Source organism: Conger conger, chromosome 10, assembly GCF_963514075.1.
Source record: "Conger conger chromosome 10, fConCon1.1, whole genome shotgun sequence".
NCBI classification, from domain to species: domain Eukaryota; kingdom Metazoa; phylum Chordata; class Actinopteri; order Anguilliformes; family Congridae; genus Conger; species Conger conger.
In genome coordinates, this window is record NC_083769.1 from 18,936,215 (window position 1) to 18,958,892 (window position 22,678).

The 22,678-nt window shown below is 40.6% G+C and overlaps 1 protein-coding gene across 2 annotated transcripts; it reads left to right on the top strand.

Moving 5' to 3' along the window:
• Positions 1–345: 345 nt before the first annotated feature.
• Positions 346–21,462, top strand: LOC133139628 (olfactomedin-like protein 3A). Of its 2 annotated transcripts, none has more exons than XM_061259221.1 (4): positions 346–481; positions 13,174–13,456; positions 15,223–15,572; positions 17,513–21,462. In XM_061259221.1, the coding sequence occupies exons 2-4, from the start codon at positions 13,243–13,245 to the stop codon at positions 17,942–17,944; spliced, it is 996 nt and encodes a 331-aa protein (XP_061115205.1). In that variant the 5' UTR covers positions 346–481; positions 13,174–13,242; the 3' UTR covers positions 17,945–21,462. The 2 variants fall into 2 exon arrangements, with proteins under 2 accessions (XP_061115205.1, XP_061115204.1); XM_061259220.1 differs by lacking the exon at positions 346–481 and adding an exon at positions 8,811–9,192.
• The last annotated feature ends 1,216 nt before the right edge of the window (positions 21,463–22,678 follow it).

A 22,678-nucleotide genomic window follows, 5' to 3' on the forward strand; every position in this document is an offset into this window, starting at 1 on the left:
TAAAGAATGACAGTGACAATACCTGTTCAGAAACTGTACTTTTTCTGACCTAGCTGTCTTTGCTGACATCAATTTTTTTTCAGTGCTATATGCCAACAAATGTGTCTAACAACAGAAAAGGAAAAAATTGGCGGTAATCCTCCGGCCTTCCATCGCGTTTTGGCGGCAGAGAGGCATGCGATGCAGACAGCTTTGCTCTGCCGTGAGTTATGCCTTTTTCCGTGAGAAGATGCACGCGTGGAATGTCGACACCTAGGGCTCTTGGCTAATGTTCTGGGCAGACGGATTGCAGCGATGGGTTGATCTTACATAAACGCTATCAAACGCATTTAGAATTGCACTTTTAGAGCAGCCAATTGAAAAGATTTGTGTTACCACCCTAGTGTTGCTGTGACTACTTCTGCATCAAGACTCCATCTTTCCCCTCCTTGTATAGTCCGCCAGTGGAGATGAGCTTTGGATCTGTATTGTGTTCACTTTGGTAAGCCAGGCACATTTATATTGAATTGGACAGTTATTGTGCATACTCTGTCTGGTTGCATCTTTGCACATTTGAATGATATTAAATACAAAAAACTGCCTTGTCTGTGCCAATTGTGGATTGGCACAAATGCACTAAAATGCATGTATATAGGCTATATACTGTATACGTATATGCATTATATACTGTAAGCAGTATAAGCAGTAATTCATGATGTTTTCCAGTAGACAAACTATCCCAGGTTCATTGTGCCAGTTCAGGATGCAGGTCACAGAGAGACAGATTAACATTGCAGAGAAAGGTACCGTCGTGCTCCCTTTGCTATCTTGGCACACCCAAAGCATTCTGGGATCATACCTCTAAGCACTCCAGCTAAATGAGTCTGTTAAATGGTGACGTGTGGATCCAGAAGGTCCTGGAGCTGCGTGATTTGGCGGCAGTGGCGAGAGGACCGTGAGGCGTGAGTGCATGGGGACACATTCGCCTGCTGCGGTCCAGACCTCAGCTCTCAGCTAACGCACCGCTCACACAGAGGGGGAGGGTAACAGCACCGGTCCAGACCTCAGCTCTCAGCTAACACACCGCTCCTGAGGTAACGGAACACAGAGGGGGAGGGTAACAGTAACGAGAGCGCTGCTTTGCCATGTGGGCATTGGCATGAAAGATGTGTCTTGTAACAAAACAAAATGTCCTCCAAATAAATGTGTCCAAAAAGCTATATTCAAAATGGTGGATATATGTTGCCTTGCAGATAGCATTAAGGGGAGGAACCTGTACCCGTACATATGAAATACTTTTATCCAAATGCATATTTCAGATACGTGTACACACTGTACATGTATTTGAAATTATGCCCATATCTAGCTGTGTGGGTGGAGCCAGGGACCACAGGACCACCTCCGGCATTAACTGGGCTGACTGAAAGCAGTCGGCGCTTAGGGTGCAACGAGTGACCGGCACATTGTTGGTTTGAATCCCACATCACGCAACCTTGGGTTGTTCAAATCCAGTCCTGGATACCGTAGTCTGTAGACAAATGGAAAGGCTAGATGTTCTGAATTACATTTTGTATGTGTGCTTGCGTTCCAATGACATAGTGGATGGGGAAATTGGGCAGCCCCAAAAAGGCCCACCAGTGAACAGACAAAGGGCAAGCAGAGGCAAGGAGAGTGGTTGCATGTGGGGAACACCTGTTCGCTCTTGTCCCGGGAAAGCCACGCTTCTTCAGTCAATCACGGAGCTTGTCGCGGACAAATGGGAGCTTTGTGTGCCATTTACCCTCTGTGCCCTTCCACCTTAAAGGGTTTTTAGGTGAAAGCAACTGTGCCCCACTCCTGCCTGTGTTTTATATAATCTCACATGAGACTATTAATTTGCATGAACTCTAAAATAATACATTCTGGTTAAAGAACAAAAAGACATCTTTGATACCAAAAGCATGTATCAGAAAATAATACAGTAGTTCTTCCTCAGAACTGTTGGGCGGCTGAAAGTGATGAAAGTTAGTGATGAAAGATCCTTGCACCACCCCAGGAGGAAGGATGGTCCCTACCGCATTGCAAAAGAGACCAACTGTCATCACACGAACCTACTGTCCGGCTACTGCCCATTTAAGGCCTGATTTATTAAGATTATTGGCCACTTATTGGCCAAGGTATCTATTTTGCACCAATCATTTGTTGTGTTATTAGTTTTGCGTGTGCTAAAAGGATTTGCATGCACTAAACGTCTTTAATTAGGTATATCACAAATGCTACTAGGCTAGTGGATGAGCGAATAAAAAGAAGCAGAGAGACAGAGGAGAATGCATGGTTGCCTGCCCTCTCAGTGATGGGGACAGTACTCCCAGTTTGCCATAAAACTGGATGGAAGAAACTAGTTTACCTTCCTTATCAATTACATTAATTCTTCTGCTAAAACCAAATTAAAATGATGTTACCATAGTTTTCGGTCCGACAATCAAGCTGCCTGTGAATACTCTTTCCAGAATAGTCTGTCCAGCCTGTGGTGCCACCTTGAGGCACAGGGAAGGCAATGTACTGTATCAAGGAAGGGAATTTTGCAATGAAAAACTAAGGACATGTGCTACCGCACATTGACTAGAACCTGAAGGGATTTGATGAACTATTACCCCCAAGTATTTTTCAACTTGGGCACCAATTTTCTACCATCCATAAAGTATCTGAAGTACTTTCAATGGCTCAGTCAAGGTAATTTATGTAAATGAGGAAGAGCAGCACCTAACCCTGTGGGACTCCACTCCCCACAATACCCTGCTCAGATAAGATCCCTCCTACTTCTACTCTTTGTGTTCTATCCCATAACCAGTTCCCACTCAGAAATAGCTCCTGCAAATCCTACTGTCCTCATTTTGATATTAAAATTGTACCTTATCAAATCTAAATGCACAATATCATATCATGCCAGGCATGACCATGTTGGCTGTCCCATGTTATTATATTAGTTTGTCGCTAATGATAGATTCCAGTATTTTACATGTGATGCAAGTTAGATCGATAGGCCTGTAGTTTCCTGGATAATCTTATATATTGGTATTATATTACCTTGTTTCCAGTCATCTAGAGTCATTTCTCCAGTTTCTAAGGACTGTCTAAAAATACTTGCCAGTGGTTTAAAAATGATCTCGCTTATCTATTTGAGTACCCTTGAGAGTATGCCATTGGGGCCTGCTGCCTTATTTGTCTTTAGTCTCAGTATCTCAATATCAGCTTTGTATAATTTCTTATAGAGTATAGAATATGCCTTTTGCCCTATTAGTAGCCTTCTCCCTGGTAAAGCTCTTAACAAAGTGCCCATTTAAAGGCAACAGCAATATCTTTATTCAAATACAGCAGTTCCTCCAGCTCCTTCGTTATTCTTAATGCACTTAAACTCCTCTTTAACCGTCTCTTTCCTTGTCCTATTACAGTATTGAAAGAAATGCTTAGGATTACATTTAGCATCTTATTCAATTTGCCTTTCAAATAGCCTTTTACTTAACCTTAGTTATTTTTTAACCTTACACTATCCAGCTTTATTACCCTCAGTACTGTCCTTTTTATATAAATCTTATGCAGTTTATTCTTTTTTTGCAAACCCTTATGTATAGCTTTATTCACCCACTGTGGAGACTAACTTTTCAACATAATTTTCCACACCTTTGGAATTAATTTTCATTGGGCATCCAGTATAACCCTTTTGAACCTGCCCCACTTTTCAACCACAGCCCTACTATCCAGAATTTGCCCCCAGTCTACAGTACTTAAATTTGATTACATGACTCAAAACATTCAAAATCGACTCATAAATGCTTCAGTAAAAATAGCATCCATGTTCTGCAATGGCCATCTCAGTCTCCAGACTTAAGTCCCATCAAAAACCTGTGATCTGAACTGAAGTGGGGGCTTCTACATGGTGGAATTGTCAAAAATCCCTCCAAATATTTTCTAACCTTATCTCAAATTATAGGAAAAGACTCATGGCTGTCATCTTTGCCAGGTGTGTTTGCACAAAGTATTAAACCAGGGGTGCCAATATGTGTGGACCCTGTTTTATGGGGAAATTATAATTTGATTTGAAACATGTAAGACCAAAGTACACTACCACATGTTAGAAAAGAAAGCTTATGTAACTTGCTTATTTTTAGTTGACAGCATTTTTTGTGCATATTATCAAAGGTGCCGATAAATCTGGAGCCCACTGTATGTACATGTGTAAAAGCAATAATAATATTATTACCATTACTACTACTACTACTACATCAATCACAATATCCATAACAACTGTGATAACTGTATTTATTAAATGTTGTTCACAAATTGCCAAACGCACTGTAACCAAGATTCGTTCAAGAAATCCTGATGAAATATTTTCCACCCCAAAACGGATACATGGCCAAAACCAAATTAGATTATTTTGAAATGTTATCTGTGGTTTGTCTGAAAGAGCCACATGATTGAAGGATTTGCAGATAGCAGGAGAAATTAATCATTGTTGAACAATGTGGTCACAAGGTTTTTTTCACACTGTCTGCTGTTCATTGACACATCACAAAAAAAATGCGAAAGAAAAACAACTCTAAACTGCATTTGGCCTTAACTTGCCTTACAGTCCGTCTAAAAAAACAGTGCCTAAGGCAATGTTAAAGATGTCCTAAGTTAAATTTATGTGCAACATCGCCACCTCCTGGTCTTACATAGCCACCACTTGCACTATTAAAAACAGTCCCCACAGACCAGTCACATCAGAGATCAGAGGCAGGACAAGCCTTCCAGCTTCCACTCTCTTGGCAGCCTGCCTGTTGTTGCCATGACGACATTTGCTACACTTGGTGGGCAACAAATAGAGGGTATGGACTCACAGCTGGTGTCAGCCAAGAGCAATATCAGCAGCTGCTTACTGGCACAGTCAGTCTGTGGTACACGCTGGGCTCCTGTGCACCATATTTCTGTTATCGATATTAATGAACACACATATTCATCATTGTAATGTGCCTTGCTGTCCCACCTGGGGCCACTTGTTTTCGGGAATGGGGGGAGTCTGATTTAATTAGGGGGGACATTGTTCTGGCCCCTGAGTTTGATGGCAGTTGAAGGAGAACAGTGTTAAATTAGTTTTCAGATATCCACGACTGTGGCATTGAAAATTGTACATGTTCACCGTCAAAGTAATTCAGCGTGGAGGATTACAAATGACAAATACCCCCAAACATACAAACACCACTTCCAAATTATCACACCTTCTAAAAATAGAGGGAATCTAAAGCCTGTTTATAAATGTTTAATGTGATATAGGGTCCATATGGTCAGGATGACATTCGCAAAGTATTTTACCATCAGTTTTAATAGAATAAGCTGCATTGTTATTTAAGGGTAAATTCGAAAGCTATGATTAGCCACACACCAAGGAAGACTAATTTAATAAATGGTTCCTCTCTCTGTGTGCAATAATTGCTGGATAATTTCTTAATTATGTACATAAATCACACTGTGTTTGATTTCAGGTCTGTTGGCTGGGTGTTTTATACATAATACATGATAAGACAATACGTGACTAAGACAAAATGAATAAACATAAAACATGGCAAGACAGACCTGAAACGTGACAAGGGGAAATTGGCAATTGACTGATTTTGTTTTTTTTCATGATTTAATGTTTAACCCTATCCACTAAGCCCCCTTGTATTTGAGTTGTTGACCACTCAAATTATTATTGCAATCAAATTTATACAATATAAAAAACCATGAATTAATAAAAAATGCAAAACAGCAGTTTAGATTCTTATCAACTTCTTATTTTCTTAAGCAGGGCAATAAAACTCCAGCCTCCCCCTCGCCACGCTCACTGTTTACAACCCTCACCTTGCCACTCAGACAATAGAAGGCATATTCTAAAATTATAGTAATCCTTGATCCGACAATATTCGACACCAACATATTTCTGAAACCAAATATCCCACCTGGTTATGAAGCTACGACTAACGCTGAAGTTTATTTCGTAATCCATTCAGCCATTTTATAGAAAACGATATATTTGTCGGCACTATACTGAAGTGAATGTTGTCTGGAACTGCTTCTTGGTGTTGTGTAAAACATGTAAAACATGGTAAGCTTCTTGTACAGGTCTTCTTTAATTGAAGTCTTAAACCAGTACGATTATGTATGATTACTTCAGTCCTGCTGGCGGTCACTAGGCAGTTGGTTTTCAAGGTCTTTCACACGGCGAGTGAACTTCCCAGAGGACGTATCGTGAGACCCATAACATGGCCACAGTCTCTTGGATAGCTTGGATAAAAAAGGCAAGCACAGTTGAGCTGCTTCTCGGAAACAAGAGAGGAAGACCACCTAGGTGGGCACACCGTACCCCCTCAAGTTTGGCCCCTTTGATGTGCAGTGATTCAAGTTTACCCTTTAGCCCCCACCTACCCCCCTGCTATGTCTCTCAGGCTGCTACTCTTTCAACAAAAGGTGGTGATGGTAGGGGGGCTCAAAGTCATCCCCTTGTTCATGTTCCTGCAACTCATACCATTGTTACAATCTAAAGATATTACTAACACACCAGGGGATTGTTTCACTTAAGTGAAAAGGATACAATAGAAATGAGTGTTTAACATAGAAATCTGTTCATGCATAATCTCATCCACCTGCCTTGTTTTTGTTTGGTATTGCCCTTTTGCTGTTGTGTACAACAGTGCAGCGTTCGTCAATTACAGAAGCAGTCAGTCGAGCACATAGTGTTACTCAGCAGGGTCACATACCATACCAGTCAATTAAGTCCCAATGACTGATTGTTGTTGATGTGAAATATGGAAAGGTCTTCTGTTTGGTGATTGCAATGTTTAGGGGCATTCTTCAATGTCATCTGTGAGACATCATCTTCCCCTTTGTGGCAAAAATAGAGTGATATATTACTTGTTAAGTGTTGTAATGGCTATTGGGAACATCCTAAGGAAGACAGATTTCTTATTTATGTAGCTGTTAATCAGGGGTGCCCTATGTACAGCTGTAAAGCAGCAGTCCTGTACTGTGGGGCAGCTGATATAGCAATCTAATATACCATAGGTCAGCTTATATAGCTGAAAAGTAGCAGTCTGCTATACTGTAGGGCAGCTTATTTAGCTGCGAAGTAGCATAATTTGGCTGATTCAAATTGCAGAGGGACCACAGCGCTGCATCGTTGAAAGAGAAACATTTCCCATATCAGCACTATAACACGTTTATAAAAGCTGGGTTAAGCTATGTTATAAAAGGCATGTAACAGCTCTTGCTGATCCAGGGAAAACTGGCCTTTATTGTATTCATCATCCTGCCCAAACTGTACTCAGCCAGGTGTGCTGGGGGAAAACTAAACAAAATGGCAACCATAGCAGCTCAAAAGTGCAGCACTTCAGCTATACCCAAGACTGGGCAATCTGGAATGAAGTCAAAAATTAGTACTTTGCACAGTTCTGCCCATGAGGACAGGCTTTGAGAGGGTGCCTATATAAACAGGGACCCCTGCCCAAAAATTATCCCCCCAACACACTGAAAGGAGGGGGATAAACTGCACTTCCAGTTTTTCACCAGAAGGGGCATTAAATTAATGGTGCAGATAGTGATAGTTATTTCGCATTGCCTTTGAAGTCCCTGTTTGGAATTTGAAGAATTTAATTAAATTGAATAAAATATTAGAGAAAGTCTTGGTTGAAATCCTATGATGTATGATTATGATTATGATTTTAATGTTATGTGCAAGCTAGCATACTATAGAGAACACCCAGCCATGGTATGTAGTCTGAATTAAATAGAAGGCGCCTCACACACGCTGAACAGATACTCTGTGCAAGGACACACAAACAAGGGAAAGGGTGCCAGGAAAGCCCCGTGGCACCTGTTTTCATTAGAATAGAAAGAAGAACAGAGGGAGAATTAAATAATTAAAGAGTGTGAGAAAGAGAGATGAGGAAGCTTGTAAAGTTTTGCAACAAGCAGGAGCTCAAGATGGCTGCAGTACAGGGACACGATACCCAGCATCTGGTGATTTATTGCAAAGGATTTGCAATTCAATGTTAATTCGTCAAATGACTTTTGGTCCCCTGAATTGTGTGTGTGTGTGTGTGTGTGTGTGTGTGTTCTTACGAGTGCTTTTTGCATGAGGCTCAATGGTCAGGAACAACTTTAAGTAGTTAATTTAGATGTTTTTATTCCAGCCATGTCAAGTATACCAAGCACCAAACACACTTTAATGCCTATTTTCTCTAGATTACATATTCCAGTGCAAAAAACTACTTTTTAAAATCTATTTAATTATAGATGTAGCTATAAAATGGTGCTTCATAACCAAAATACAGTAGCTGGTCATTTACAGAAGCTTTTTTTATGCTATGTATTTTGTCATTTCTATTTTATGGGGTGCATTATTTGGAAAAAAAAAAAAGTAATTCAGCATATACATATAGGTTTTGAAAAATAATTAATAAATAAAACAAAAGTTTGAAAAAACCTTGAAAAGTAAATTACCAACTATTCACCACATTGAAACAGAAAAAATAACTGATTTATTCCGCTGAGTATTTAAACTAATATGCTAATTTGTGCTTTTTTAATATCCCTGAACTAATAAGTCATAATAAAAACCATTCAAAATGGTTTGCATATTCCACATTCAAAATATCATGAAATTCTCCAAAAAATATAACTTTTTCATATTCACCTTTGGTGCCTGACAAAGGCAAAGGTTTGTATGTACAGAACATCAGAGCCTTGCAGAACATTTGGAGGGAGAAAGAGAGGGAGAGAGAGAGAAAGAATAGAGCAGAGAGAGCAAGAGGAGAGTAAAAGGGGGAGAGAGAAGAAATACAGAGAGTGAGCATCAGGCCAGACTCCACCCTCCCTCAGTTTTTGCAAAAATATTCCTACCAAGCGAGTGGTGTGAGGAGAGTTGGAAAGTTCAGAGGCAGAACCTGACTCCCTCTTTCAGCCACACAGACTCGCACACACACAGGCTCACACAGTGTGTGAGTTTCACATACGCAGACTCACACAGGCCCACCGCTGTAGCAGGGGCACAAGCGCGAAACGGCATAGCGTCACAACAGCCCGGACTATCTTTTCTGCACCACACCCTTCCTCACCATGGGGACCCTCCTCCTCATCACTGCCACTCTCTGCCTTGCTGGAGCCCAGCACCAGGGCCTAATCGACTACCTGGAGCAGAGACTGGTGGCTATTGAGGTAAGTACCGCCCTGCTGTCTTCCCCGTGCCAGGCCGTTTGGCTCAAAGTTATTGGCTGACTGAATATTCTTGAAGGTACAGATGTTAAAGGGATAGTCCAAGTTTTTTGGAAATGTGTCTTTTTTTGGCTCTTACCCAGTTAGATGATGAGATCGATACGACTTTCATCCCTGTGCATCCAGTACAAAAATATTAGGCAATATCTATGGGCAGCTACCACTATGAATAGCTACAGAAGGAAACGACGTTAGCACTAAGTTATGTGATGGAAATACAAGTCTGAGCCAAAATTGCTAGTCTAGGAAAATAGCTGAAGTCATAGAAGGAATACTTTCAGTTGGGGTAAGAGCTGCATAATAAAATAAACTTTAAAATCATGTTTGTCTGTGTCTATTATTATTTTAAAATTTGGTAGAAAATGTGCATAGTGTATCACCAAAATGTTTTGTAGATCTTTTTAGCCACTCATGAACATCCAATATGCCAAAAGCCTAGTAAAAGGGTGCAATCTTATAAACTGTGTTCAAAGGCAGATTTAGCAGGATTTTCCCCCTTGGCCCCTTTGTTTACACACAAACACAGCCAGCCAGCAGACATCCAAAACTGATAATACTAGCTAATAACGCAGCAGCTATCCAATGTTACTGAAAGCTACCTCTTGATTAATGGTTAGCCACCAAGGTTAATCACTTGTAAACCAAGCTCACCACTGTAATAGCCAATCATCTTCTCTTGCCAGAAGAAATAAATAAATACACGTAGACAAGCAAGGTATTGGGCAGAAGTGAACACAGAAACAGCCTGCCAGTCATAGTAATGACAGAGCATGTTTGTTTTTATAATATTTTCAAGGTGAAAACACTGCATAGTATTCCTTTCATACTCTTCCTAGGTTTGTTCTTGTGAGGTCTACAGCTCTGATATTGGGGTAAATCTTGTTTAAGGGTACCTGGAACTGGGAATGTTTTTAATACAACTAGAGGAACAGATAGGAATGCCCGTTGGGCAGAGAGTCTCAGATTAAGAATGCTTTCTTTGAGGGCGGAGGTGCTCTGCAGGGGCCTTCCTAGGATGTATGTTGGATTGTGGTAGTGCCGAGGAAGGCTTTGTTTTGCTTTGGTTTTCTCAACCTGGGCAAAGTTTCAGCGGCAGCCATCCAGTGTGATCTGACTGTTTCCTATTAATCTCAGAACCTAGTCTCCTAAATATACTGTACAGTAGTGAATGCATGCATCTGCCATAATGCACCTCTGACTCACTGTCTCTCTCATTCTCTACCTCCTGTATTTCCCTCCACATTCTGCTCAATCCTCCTCTATATCTCGTTCCCTCTCCTGATTACACATTCATCCCTGCCCTTCATTCTCACTCTTTCTGTGTCTCCATTTCGCTCTCGCTCAAAGTAACCTGCTTCTCGCTTCGCTGAATCTGCAGTAATACTCCCATGAACAAGTCAATTCATGAGTGGACTTTCGATGAGCTCTACTTTCCATGGCAGCTGGGGGGAAAAAGGGGGGGAGAAATGTTTCCCCCCTTTTTGAAACAGGGCCTACAAAAGGTACAAATTAAAAGAATAATAATGTACAAATGAAAAACGCTTATCTACCTAAGCAGATCTACTGTATATATAAGAAATACAGAATGTACACTAATACTGTGGCCAGGGTTGTTTCTAGAATGCATGGATGTGGGCAACTTCAAAACAACCTCTAGGCTATGTAAATCAAGAGAGTGGTTAACACTGGCATATAATCTGAACATCTGTCATGAAATGGAACACTAATTCAATTATCCATCTGTGACAGAGACTTCTGTTCAAATACAGTCAACTAAAGCGTATTCTATGGGTGCACCACTTGGTTTTTATTTGATAAATGTTTGGGCTATTACAAAAAAAAAAAAAAAAAATCATTCAATATTGCTCTCTGTTCCCTATCATGGCACTTTCCGTACTGTGAACCCATCACTCTGTGACCCTCTTTTCCCATTTTTTAAAAATAAAATGCATAAGGTCAAACAAGTGAGCCACTCTAAATTAATTTACTGCACATTTCAATCTAGTGGGATGGTGGTTTTGTCAGGAATGGTGGAGATCCCTACAAAGCAGGATGCTATATTCAGGCTGCAGCAGCCCCCATCCACAGAGCATGTGCAGTCACCCGATTATTTGATAAGCATGCTTTCCATATGGCCTTCTTGGTCACCAGACCTGAACCCAATTGAGAATTTATGGGAGATTCTGGAAAGTGGATGTGACAGTGTTATTAACCTCCATCAACAGGATTGATAGATTTTATAGCACAGCATGTCAGGGAGCGGGGTCGAGAGGGGTTTTAAAAGTTACCCACCAGATGTGGGATAACCACTAATATGTTCTAGGGGTATCCCTCGAGACAAGGGATATGCCCTAGAGGAGGAAGGGGAAAACAAAAAATGGAATAAATAACTCCCCGGCGCTTAACCAAAAGAACGACCTATCAAAAAGATCAAGGAGTCTAATTGGACTCAAGCAAGGAAATCACAAATGGCAGGGAAACTCAACCTCGCGCCCTCCTGATTACGTCGATCGGAAAACGAAGCGAGTAGGAAGTAGGTACGCAAACAGCAGCAGGGAGAAAACTATGCAGGCTCCCAACTACGTCATCGCCTACTTAGGACTGGAAGCGGCATAGTGACAATGAGAAGACACACAAGACATCCTGTCTCTAATTCAACTGAGGAAGCAGGATTACTTATACTTACACTAGAATACACAAAAAAACATTGAAACTGTAATTCAGTTGACAAAGCAGGATTGATTAAACAGAGACAGGAATAAATGAAACACATTAACCCTCTCATTCAACTCATTCATTCAACATTCAATAATAGTATACACAAATAGCGACAGGGATCTCCATCATGGAACGACAGTTTTATCGCAACAGACATATACTAAGACTGAAACAAATACAGTCTCGGCTCCACTGACAATGCGGGAGACTTAGGAGGAAGCAAGATAAATACACAAACAACCCCAAGGATCTCCAACATAGAACTCCGGGCTTCGCAAAGCTCTTACTGGGAGGAGTGATAACTCCAACACTCGCATATTTAACCTTGGTGTAATACATAGAACAAAAAACATACACTAATAAGGCAATGAAGAGCACTTGGGCAGGAGACCTATGTGGAAGTAACCTAAATACTCAATCTGCCGTGAGGATCTCCGACGTAGATCCCCGGACTATCGGAGGTGCGCAAAACTCTCTCTGATGGTTGTTTTCTCCAACTGCGGCGTATTGAGACTTATGAAATATGTACAATAACAGACAAACTATGACGAATGACAATGAAAACAATGAGTTGAAAGTGACAAAAAGAAACACTCCTGTATACTAAAGTAAATGTAATGTGGCTGTCAAACTAGAAATAGCACACTACGGGAGACACACAGCAGCAGCAAGAACCATTTCCACATACGGATAGGGTGAACACCGTCTTATCCCATACGCTTGTTCAAAGCTGTAGGGAGTCTGAGCCAGTCTTTTAATTACAAAAGGGCCTCAGAATTCTAGTTCCACCTTAACTCAGCCTTGTTTTGAGTTAAGCAAAACAAGCTAATATACTGGAGAGAAAAAAAAGGCTTAAGGTAGACTTTTTAGCAGTGTTTGTGTAACCCTTAATATTGGTCTGGTATCATCGCTTGGGTTTTCAATGCTCCTCTGGGCATTGTAGGCTCTTACTACCAATAATTAGACTCGGACTACAACTGGATTGAAAGATGTTTTACTCCCAAAAATGGCAGACAACAACTCCACAAGTTACCAGCGTGAACAGTCCTGTCCAACTCACCCTATCCTTTTGTCGCCAGGAGAGCCCTGTATCTAAAAAAAAGTCCCACTTTCCAGTGCATAATAAATGTAAAATAAAAGTATTTGTTATTCTTATAAACTTTGCAATGCTGCCAGAAGCAAAGCTACATTTTCTTGGCCTTCCAGGGGCGTATCTCTTTGTGGCACGAGCAGTCCAACCGCTACGCCACAGAGCTGCGAGAGTTCAAGCAGCAGATGAACGGGCTGACGGAGAATTTGGAGAAGGGACACGAGGCCCTCCGCAGCGACGCAGAGACCGTGGGCACCCGCGTGGAGCGTCTGGAGCGCGAGCTGGACTACATGGAGACCCAGAACCCAGCACCGCCCTGCGTGGACATGGACAAGAACCTGATGGAGCAGGAGATTATGACTGCAAAGGAAAAACCCAAGGCTGAATACAAGCTTTCAGGTGAGGCTATGAGAAGGGGATCCATACACTTTCAGGGTTCTTTGTTTTGTCTCTATAGGGGAACCGTTTTTATTTTTTTATGGAATATCGTATGCTAGGTGTGAAAAATATGAAAGCTCCCAGATTGAACCATTTTGCCCAGAATGGAGACAGACTACACAATAACATGCATAGATTATATATATATTTTTAAATGTAGGTTGAATGTTGTGAACATCTAAAGAGTAAAACAGCACCCTGATGTAAAATCCAATCCACCAGATTGAGCTGGTCAAGCTGTCATAAGCTGGTCTAGCTGGGTATGAGCTGGTCCACCAGCTACCAGCTGTTTCAAAACATAGCTTGAGCTGGTCAAACCATGTCAAGCTGGGAGCTAGTCTCAACTGTCTAACCAGCTAAACCATGTCGAGCTGGGAGCTGGTCTGAACTGGTCAATCAGATACCAGCTGTTTCAAAACCTTGCTTGAGCAGGGCAGTGAATGAAGTTGGACCCAGTCACTGTATGAGTCTTGTTCTTGTTGAAAGCAATGAAGGAACCAGCTAACAAATTTGTGAACGAGTGAGTCAAATGATTTGTGTTTCTCAGGAGAACCATCTCACAGTTGCTTTAACTGTCAAGGTACTGGAGATTCATAACACATTTTCAGCATACTCAGGTTGCCAGGACTTCATGATTAGCAAGCCAGGATCAAGGGTTCTGCTAAAACACTTTCAGTAAAGCTCCCAAAGGAGTATGTGAGAGGATACAGTCCAGATGGGGAGTACTGCTAGACACAAGTCAGCAGATTGAAAAATTGCTAGGTGGGATAAACTCCAAAAATAATGATTTGGTACACATAAAATCCTGTCTTTCTTTGGAACATTGAATAAGTATGCTGGCATCTGTTGTTTCAAGATATTTTGAAGCTCAGAGAAAATTGAATAAAAGTTGAGATATTATTCTGCCGGGGATACTTGGAATAATGGATCTTGTCCGCATTTCTAATTTCATCATCCATGTCAGCAGCCCCCTTTATTTTTTAATTGCGGAGTTCTTTACCATTTTGTCTTCAACGTGTATCTATGGCATTAAATTAATAGATGCCTGATAACAAACCAACTTACACCCAGGTTTGGCAGGTTTAATTTAAAACTCAGTCAGTTCATTTGAATTTGACTCTTTCATCTGGTTTAATTCTGCTATCTTCTGTTTCATTATGAGAAGCAGCTTTGTGTTGTCAGTTTTCCCACAGGATTTCAGCGAGTTCATTTTCTTCTTACGAGCAATGAAATTGGCTGCCTCAGGCAACGCTTTGCACTTGAGCATACCAAAACGCGACTTCAAAAAAGGTTGAACAAGGGAAGACCTGTCATTGGAAAGAAATTAAACTTTCATTAAAGTTTTTTATAAAGAAAAGTTTAAATGAAAAAAAAAACAGCTGAGACATAAGAAACCAACACAAAAAAGCTTTGCAGCTGCTTTTGTCATGGTGGAACAAGAACAGAGGTAACTCTTCATCACTCATCAAACAATTAATTAACCAATTCAAATAAGAACATTTTTGTTTAAAAAATAGCTTTTTGCGCTATTTTTGTGTTTTCTGATATTTTTTAATGTTTACATTTCTTTTATATACCACCATTGAAATTAATACAGGGTTGTAGTAGACCCATGCAAGACAATGCATTTTGAAAGTTAGTATCTGCAGAGAGAAGCATATAATCTTAAGCTTTGGAAATGTGGTTCCTGGTTAGTTGATGTTACTAAAGTGTGATTGGTTGTCTAGATTGCAGAGACATGATCTCCAGAATTAAAGCCATGAAGATTGTGAAGAAGGCAGGCGGCCTGAAAGGAGTGTGGTTCAAAGACACTAGTGTGTCGGGGAAGGTCTACGTCTTCAATGGCACCAGCAAGGACGTGCTGTATGAGTTTGGCTCCGCACGGGACCTGGCGGCCTCCGTGGGGCTGTCCCGCGGCAGGCCAATCCACCTCCCGTTCCCCTGGAGCGGGATGGGCCACACCATTTACAACGGCTATGCCTACTACGTGACGGAAGGGGCAGTGTTCCAGCTGATCAAGTACGACCTGCAGAACGGGTCCGTGGTGGACAGCGCTGTGTTCTCGGCCGACGACCAGGTAACACACGCTTATGAACAACCTCACTAGAAGGTGGCAGTTAAGTTACAAAAAATGTTGTATGAAACGACAAAGTTTGATCTGGTCAAACCATGTTCAGTATGGAGCTGATCTGAAATTATCCACCAGGTACCAGCTGTTTTAAAACCTAGCTTGAGCTCTATTTTTTCCTCCCCAACTCTAGGTTTTTGCGCATTAAACAACAATACGTAATTATTGTTAAAGTGGCAATCTATGATTATGAACAAATAGCATATTTGAGACATATTCCCACTGGCATTTCTCTAGCAATGACCATTGAGACCATTTCCATTGTTTATCCTCTTATGTATCACCCCTTTTCTTGACACAAGCTTGAAAATTACATACCCAATATAAATTGGTTATTATTCCTGAACCCTTTTGACTACAGGCATAATCCTCTATTAATCCTTTATTGTTTAAAAGATTTTATGTTTTTGAGTGGATACAGATTATTGTGGCTGTGGCTGGTGCTCTTAGAAACACAATTGACCTTAGCTATCGATAGTTGATATATTAAGTTAGCTAGCTTGTGAAAATTCAGTCTCCCAAGATGAGCGCGTATCATGGAGCCATGTGTGGCAAGTGGGGGCACGTCATAGCTAATTGATAGTTCTGATTACCAGGCCCAGACAGTTTGGATGAACTTTTATAGTGGGAAATTTAGGCTTGGAAAAATAACTTTTAAAATACATTGAAATAACTGAATAATAACAAAAATATGCACACTTGTTTTATTGTTGCCTAAAGACAACTAGCAAGCATCATGTTCAACCACCATGTTACTCCTTTAACATCGTTCTTTCTCAATATATGGCCAGTAGGGCCTGACTATAACTTGACAGACACCATTTTTCAATGACTTTCAAGTTAACATTTCCATCCTGTCATTTTCTGCACCGTCCTTAATGTCATTCATTCTGAGTGTGCAGATGACTTATGACAACCTGCTACAGTTCTTTTATCAAGAACATTTCTTGTATTTGCTGGATCACGTCTCTCACTGTCAAAAATAGAAACCACCTCCAAGCCATTGTGAACAGCTGCCTGGAGATAACCATCACAGGCTTATCTTTATTTTATTAAGACATCGTTGGTGACACTGCTGAAGTCCTCTCCCTTGGACACAGCCTATCACCATCTCAAATCCTATGCCGACAGTTGCACCCAGGAGATCCACCTCATCAATATGACTATACAACATTTGCAATCAACAGTTCTTTATCATAAATATAAAAAATAAATGACAAATTTGAATTTAGAGTGACAGATTAGAGGAAAAAAAGATGAGAGAAATCAATATTAATAACAATGGAGATATTTGCCCACGCCTGCAATGTTGTGTGTCTAGCTTTATTCAATATAGCTGTCATATCGTACGTGCTAAATTAACAATACACACAAATATAAGCATGCAATATTTCTTCACTGCAGTGTCTGGATTAGCCCAGAGCATGTAAAATTGCTGTAAAGCCAGCCAGAACAAGGCCGTAAAACATAACCCTGGACAGAGCGATGATCCGTACATTTCTTATTTAATTTTCACATTTTAAAGTGCATTCAGTTTTTTTCTAGTAATCATATGATTTGTGTTTCACCCATATTTTAGTTGTTTTTAGCATGTCTGTGTGTTATGCAAATCTTGCTTGGCCCTCTGATTCGGTGTCATTCACTGTAGCCAATAATTTTCCAACTTCCAACGTCCTAGTGGCCTGCAGGTTCTGCTGATTTTTGTTTTCTGTCGCAACAAGAACAGGTTAACTTTGTAATCAACTATGTTAACTCATCAATTTACAACTGAGAAACAATGCAAAACTGCTCACTCTGTGGCCCAACAGAATGAGCTGAGAACCACCGCCCTAAATGGATACATCTAAGTAGTTGTACTGTACTGTATTGTATTGGATTGTATTGTATAGGTGCCTGTGTACGGACTCTCTCCGGAGACCTACATCGACCTGTCGGCAGACGGGGGGGTGCTGTGGGCGCTCTTTGCAACGCGGGACACCGAGCGCACCATCAGTCTGGCGAAGATGGACCCCGATACCCTGGAGGTGGAGCAGATGTGGGACACGCCCTGTCCGAGAGAGAACGCAGAGGCGGGCTTTGTCATCTGCGGCACGGTGTACGTGGTCTACAACACCAAGCTGGCCAGCCGCTCACGCGTGCAGTGCGTCTTCGACGTCGACGGCCTGGTGACCAGCGACGAGGCCCCGCTGATCTACTTCCCCAAACGATACAGCACCCACTCCAGCCTCAAGTACAGCCCCCTGGAGAAGATGATCTACGCCTGGGATGATGGCTACCAGATTCTTTACAAAATGGTCATGAAGAAGAAGCTGGAAGTGTGAGCGCCCCCTGGTGTCCGATGATATAACCACATAATAAGTGACAGATAATGAGGAATATTTATCTTTCACAGCAAAGAATACACATACACAAAACATTCAAATACATTAAAGTAACTTCTTACTTATACCTTTCTGGTGTGCAAAGCACCCCTTACATTACAATTTTGAGATGAGTAGGAATATTATTCTGCACATTATTGGTCTCTTTCAATATCCTTCAACAATTGTTCAAACCACATATATTTTTCTTTTTTATCCAAAATTGTCATTGTACTTGTCACACTACAGAATGAACATTGTTTTCCTAAATGTTTCAGCAAGGAGAGGATAGAGCAAACTAATGAGTACTGTAAATTCTTGCTGATCTTGGGAAAGTGTCTCACCATTAAGCAGGAATGCCAGGCAACACCCACAGTAGTTTTTGAAAAGATTTAACACTTAACACTTGTTAATTTACCGAAAACCCTCAAAAACTTTTTCATCTCTTGTAAACACAGTTTGAACATGTCATTAACAAGAACACAAGCAATGCATTGAAACCAGGAGGCCCTGAGGGTAACATGAAAGAAAGTATTACTTTGTTGTTAAGACATTGAGAAATTACAGAGCTATAGGGAAAACCGGCTGCAATATGTAACTCATTATGCATCAGTGTAAATTTGCAGGGGTGCACACAAGGGCTGTTTCACGATGATGTGCCAATTTCTGCTCTTAATTATTTAATTAGCTCAATCATATCTTGATCTAATATTTGTATAAGCACCAGCTGCAGCCACAAACTGCAAGTGTATCCCAAATATTTTACTTTGTTCAAGCTCAAGAGTGAACCAACATAGTTTATAGTGATTTGTGAAAAATAAAACTAAGGTAATTGGTTAGACAAAAAGCCAGCACTTGGTTGTGCACCCCTGGTGTAATGTATCACTTGTATTTGGTGGTTTTCTTGTCACCTATTTATCAGATTTAATTTCATGCCTTTTGAATCATGTCACAAAAACTTTATTATATGTTGTAGGCAAGTAGCATCTGGTTATTTACATTTTATTTGGCAATGTTCTCCAATCTGATTTAGCCAATTCTCCATAGCATGAATGTGTAGACACTGGATTTGTAACCAAAAGATTTTCTTATTTTTTTGCAGTGCTGGGCTTGGGTATCATACATACTTGTGCCTGTAGAGAACACTAAATACAAATACAGACTTTCTTCTGAACAGGCTTCTATCTTCATGTGTAAATATAACCAACGCTTGCTTGCTGCTTGGAAAAAGGAGTATGGTCATCAGCTGGTAGCTGCCACAGCAATAAAGCTTTGTTTACATTGGAAAAGGACACCCACTGAAACAAGTCATTTTAGAACTAATCGTTTTATTGTGGCTTATTTAAAATACAAGGACAGTTTTCCGAACAGTTTCAAACAGTTATTTTACAAATACAAAGTTTCAATACAAAAAATTGGAAAGTCAGTTAATCGGCCAGATAAATGGAAAGGGAACATTACGCACATTAATAAACACTATGCACGATGATACTCAAAACTGTGAAGTGTTCAAACGGTCTTAAGAACCACAGCTAAATCAGTTTGAACCCCCCTCCGGTTTCTATGAACAGAGGGATATCATCACACGCACATTTGCACGCGCACAAACACGCACACTGGAGGAACTGATAGGAGGAGGGGGGGAACATGTCAATCAATTATCTTTTCCTTGTCCGTCTACAAACTGGAGTCAGTTGGAATGTAGGGAACCAATTAGGGTAGCTATATATAAACACGGACGTCTCGACAATCACGTAGTGCGTAACTGAAGATGGCGCAGAGATCACTCCAGCTGAGAACGCCGCCTCTCGTACTTCAGAATTAACAACTGTCAATTAGCCAAATGTCACATCTCAGAGGTATCTGGCCCGCCCACAGCCTCATGGAGGAGCTACGCTTATTTCCGTCCAGGGAAACCCTGGTTTTGCTTATGAATCCCGAAGTGTTGTAAAACTGTTTCTACAGAGAAATGTGTTGGAAAATAAAACATGCTGTCACAGACAGGCAGTTATCGAGTTATTATTCTTTAAGGAAACAGGATCCTTCCTGTTTTTTTCATTGTTATTTTTTAATTTCGAGTTCTAAGGTCTGTCCCATGCATCAATGTTCATTTTAAATCAGAACATCGCCTTTAAATCTTTTGTTTGATTAAAAAAAGTGTTTTTTTATGGTCTTTTGGCTGACAAGCAACAAAAAGGCTGAACCCCAAATATATTAAAAGCTGATCCACAAAATCTCAGTAGGTTTGTGGTTATTCGAGAACCTCCTTTGAAGGATGTCCTCTTGGTTTACAGGGAATGAAAGCACACGCCTTTCAAGACTTCTCACCTTTGCTCTTGAGCTATAGCATTGTATGGTCAGAGTAAAGTAACACTATGCAAGCCCTCCAAATATGAAGCAGATGGTGAATGACTCTTTCTTCAGTGGGTCCCCCAGAAAAGGTTTCCATTGTGCTTTCAGTCTAAAGTATTGTGCAAAAGATAGTGCCTTTATTTCACTATGAAAATGATGAATGGTTTGTACGTCTCTATGTCTCATTGCATTTTTAGAAAAAGCATGCTTCAACAGCCGAAGAAATCTCTAAAGCAGTGCTTTCCTCTTTGTGACTAAAAATTCAGGTTTTACAAAATGTACAGAGGGCAAGTGTTGCTGTTGATTGCTGTTAGAATGACTATTATGGGACACAATTATGGTGTTTATTATGGTAGGACATTATGGTAAAAATTGTCTACTGTGGCCTTAATTTATTTTTGTCAATGTCTGACTGAAATGGCAGTTTATTGTCTCATTTATTGGCCTCAAGAAAGTGTAAACTGAAACACTGCAACTTTTCTTAGCTCGTACTCAGAAACTCTGGCCATAAAAGCAAGGGCTTCGCCTCATTACCTTCAAGCGATAACAGTAACCACAAGATTCACTTTAAAATAAGACATGAAGATACATTCTACAGGATGGAAATCAACACAACACTAACCTATGCTAATGGGTCTGTCTGCATCACTTCTGCATCTAACACAACTACTACCTATGAACAATTTTATAACGATCTTATGAGCATCAATTTCAACTTTAAAACTAGCAGGTGCAAGTCAATGTGTCTGAACAGAGTGAATTGTGGGATTTAGTGTTTAATTCAACTGCATAATTGAGCACCATTTTGTTTCATATCTTAAAAACAGAACATTTTCAAATGATTTTAGTGGATTTGAAATGGAGTTATAGTGGAATCTCAAGTTTAGATCAGTGTAAAAGAAAGTCAGGAATTCTGGCCCACAGGCCTGTTGAAAATGCATAATTCAGCATTCAGTCAGGTTTGTGCTCGATGTACAGGTAGAAAGGGTGTAAAGATGTTTTGTTATCCAAAGACAACATTAGTGCTGTAATTAAATTGACTAAATTATTACTCTGTTTAAAATACATATTTTCATCAAGCCGTGTTGAGTCCTGCAATGCAAATAAAAGTATTTTCTCTTTGAAAATTCTAAACCACACCTAATTTTACACTCACCTCTTCCAGTGGTGCTTCTGTTTTCACATTTCTACTGTAACACTACAATTCTCTTTTCACAAAAGTGACATCATAAAACAGGACTGTACCAATCGGAAGGCAACATTTAACAGCTTCCCAGAATTCTCACAGTGACCTTTTACTTTATTTATACAGAAAACACAACAGAAGAACTAGGAATTCGCCTTTAGCTCTACATGTAATAAAACCTCAACGTTATCGGCCTCAAAAACAAGGAAATGATATGCAGAGATTTCCCAACAAAACATTTTGCAAGTAACAGGATTATGTTCTTTGGCCTACACGACAGTTGGACCTCTACAGAAAGCTACAATCTAGAAGAGGAGATAAAAGTGTATCAGATGTTCCATTAAATGCGTGTCTCTTCGGTCTTTAAGAGTGCCACGTCTTCCGTGCTCTGCATGCGTGCACTCACACCCTGACCGTTCTGCTGGCTCCACACGGCCTATCGATCGGCCCGGCTGCCTTCGCTGCAGATTGATAGCAGGGGTTTACGTGCATTTCAGGAACCCTGCTAAATGTATAGCCTGCCACCTGTTACAAAATCCCTCCTTGACCCTTCCACACTAATGTTGGGAATTGCGTTGCCCTTTGCAATTTTATTTTTCATTAAGGCTTTAAGAGCTTTTGATTTATATTAGCAATACATTAAAATGCACGTCATGTCAATTTCAATAAATCTCACCTTAAAAAAACTAATGGAACATTGATTACATTTTTACTGTACAGGGACATGAGTAATTATAGCTCGCTTGGAGTTTTATGTTCCTTTCTACCTGCCATAAGGTAATTATGAAATAATAATATGCTTCTAATTTAATGACTGTATATTTTATAATGCCTGTGTCCCTTTCAGTCTCAGATTAATCGTTTTCTCACCACAGTCGGCAGCTTTCTCGCAGTGTAATCCACTTTAATGCTTTGACAGGATACTTTACCCCACGCTGTCCTATCTCACCGTACCTGTTCCTCCGCACTGTGTCAGTTCGCCATGGCGACTATCAAAGCGTGCCATCAGACCGAAGATCCTGTCAGTGCAGAACGGAAACACCGGTCCTTCACAAACACTCCCGAACCTTGCCGCATTCGCATTTCAGCGGGAGATGTTGTCACCGATTTGCCGCTCATTGTCCTGGGAACGTCAGGGAGGCTCTCTGTACGAGGAC

What these genes read in the sequence shown, in the direction of transcription:
- LOC133139628 (XM_061259220.1), top strand. Translation starts at nt 9,094, where the DNA reads ATGGGGACCCTCCTCCTCATCACTGCCACTCTCTGCCTTGCTGGAGCC. An exon ending in GGCTGAATACAAGCTTTCAG is followed by an intron (nt 13,457 to 15,222) that starts GTGAGGCTATGA and finishes TTGGTTGTCTAG; the next exon opens with ATTGCAGAGACATGATCTCC. An exon ending in TGTTCTCGGCCGACGACCAG is followed by an intron (nt 15,573 to 17,512) that starts GTAACACACGCT and finishes TGTATTGTATAG; the next exon opens with GTGCCTGTGTACGGACTCTC.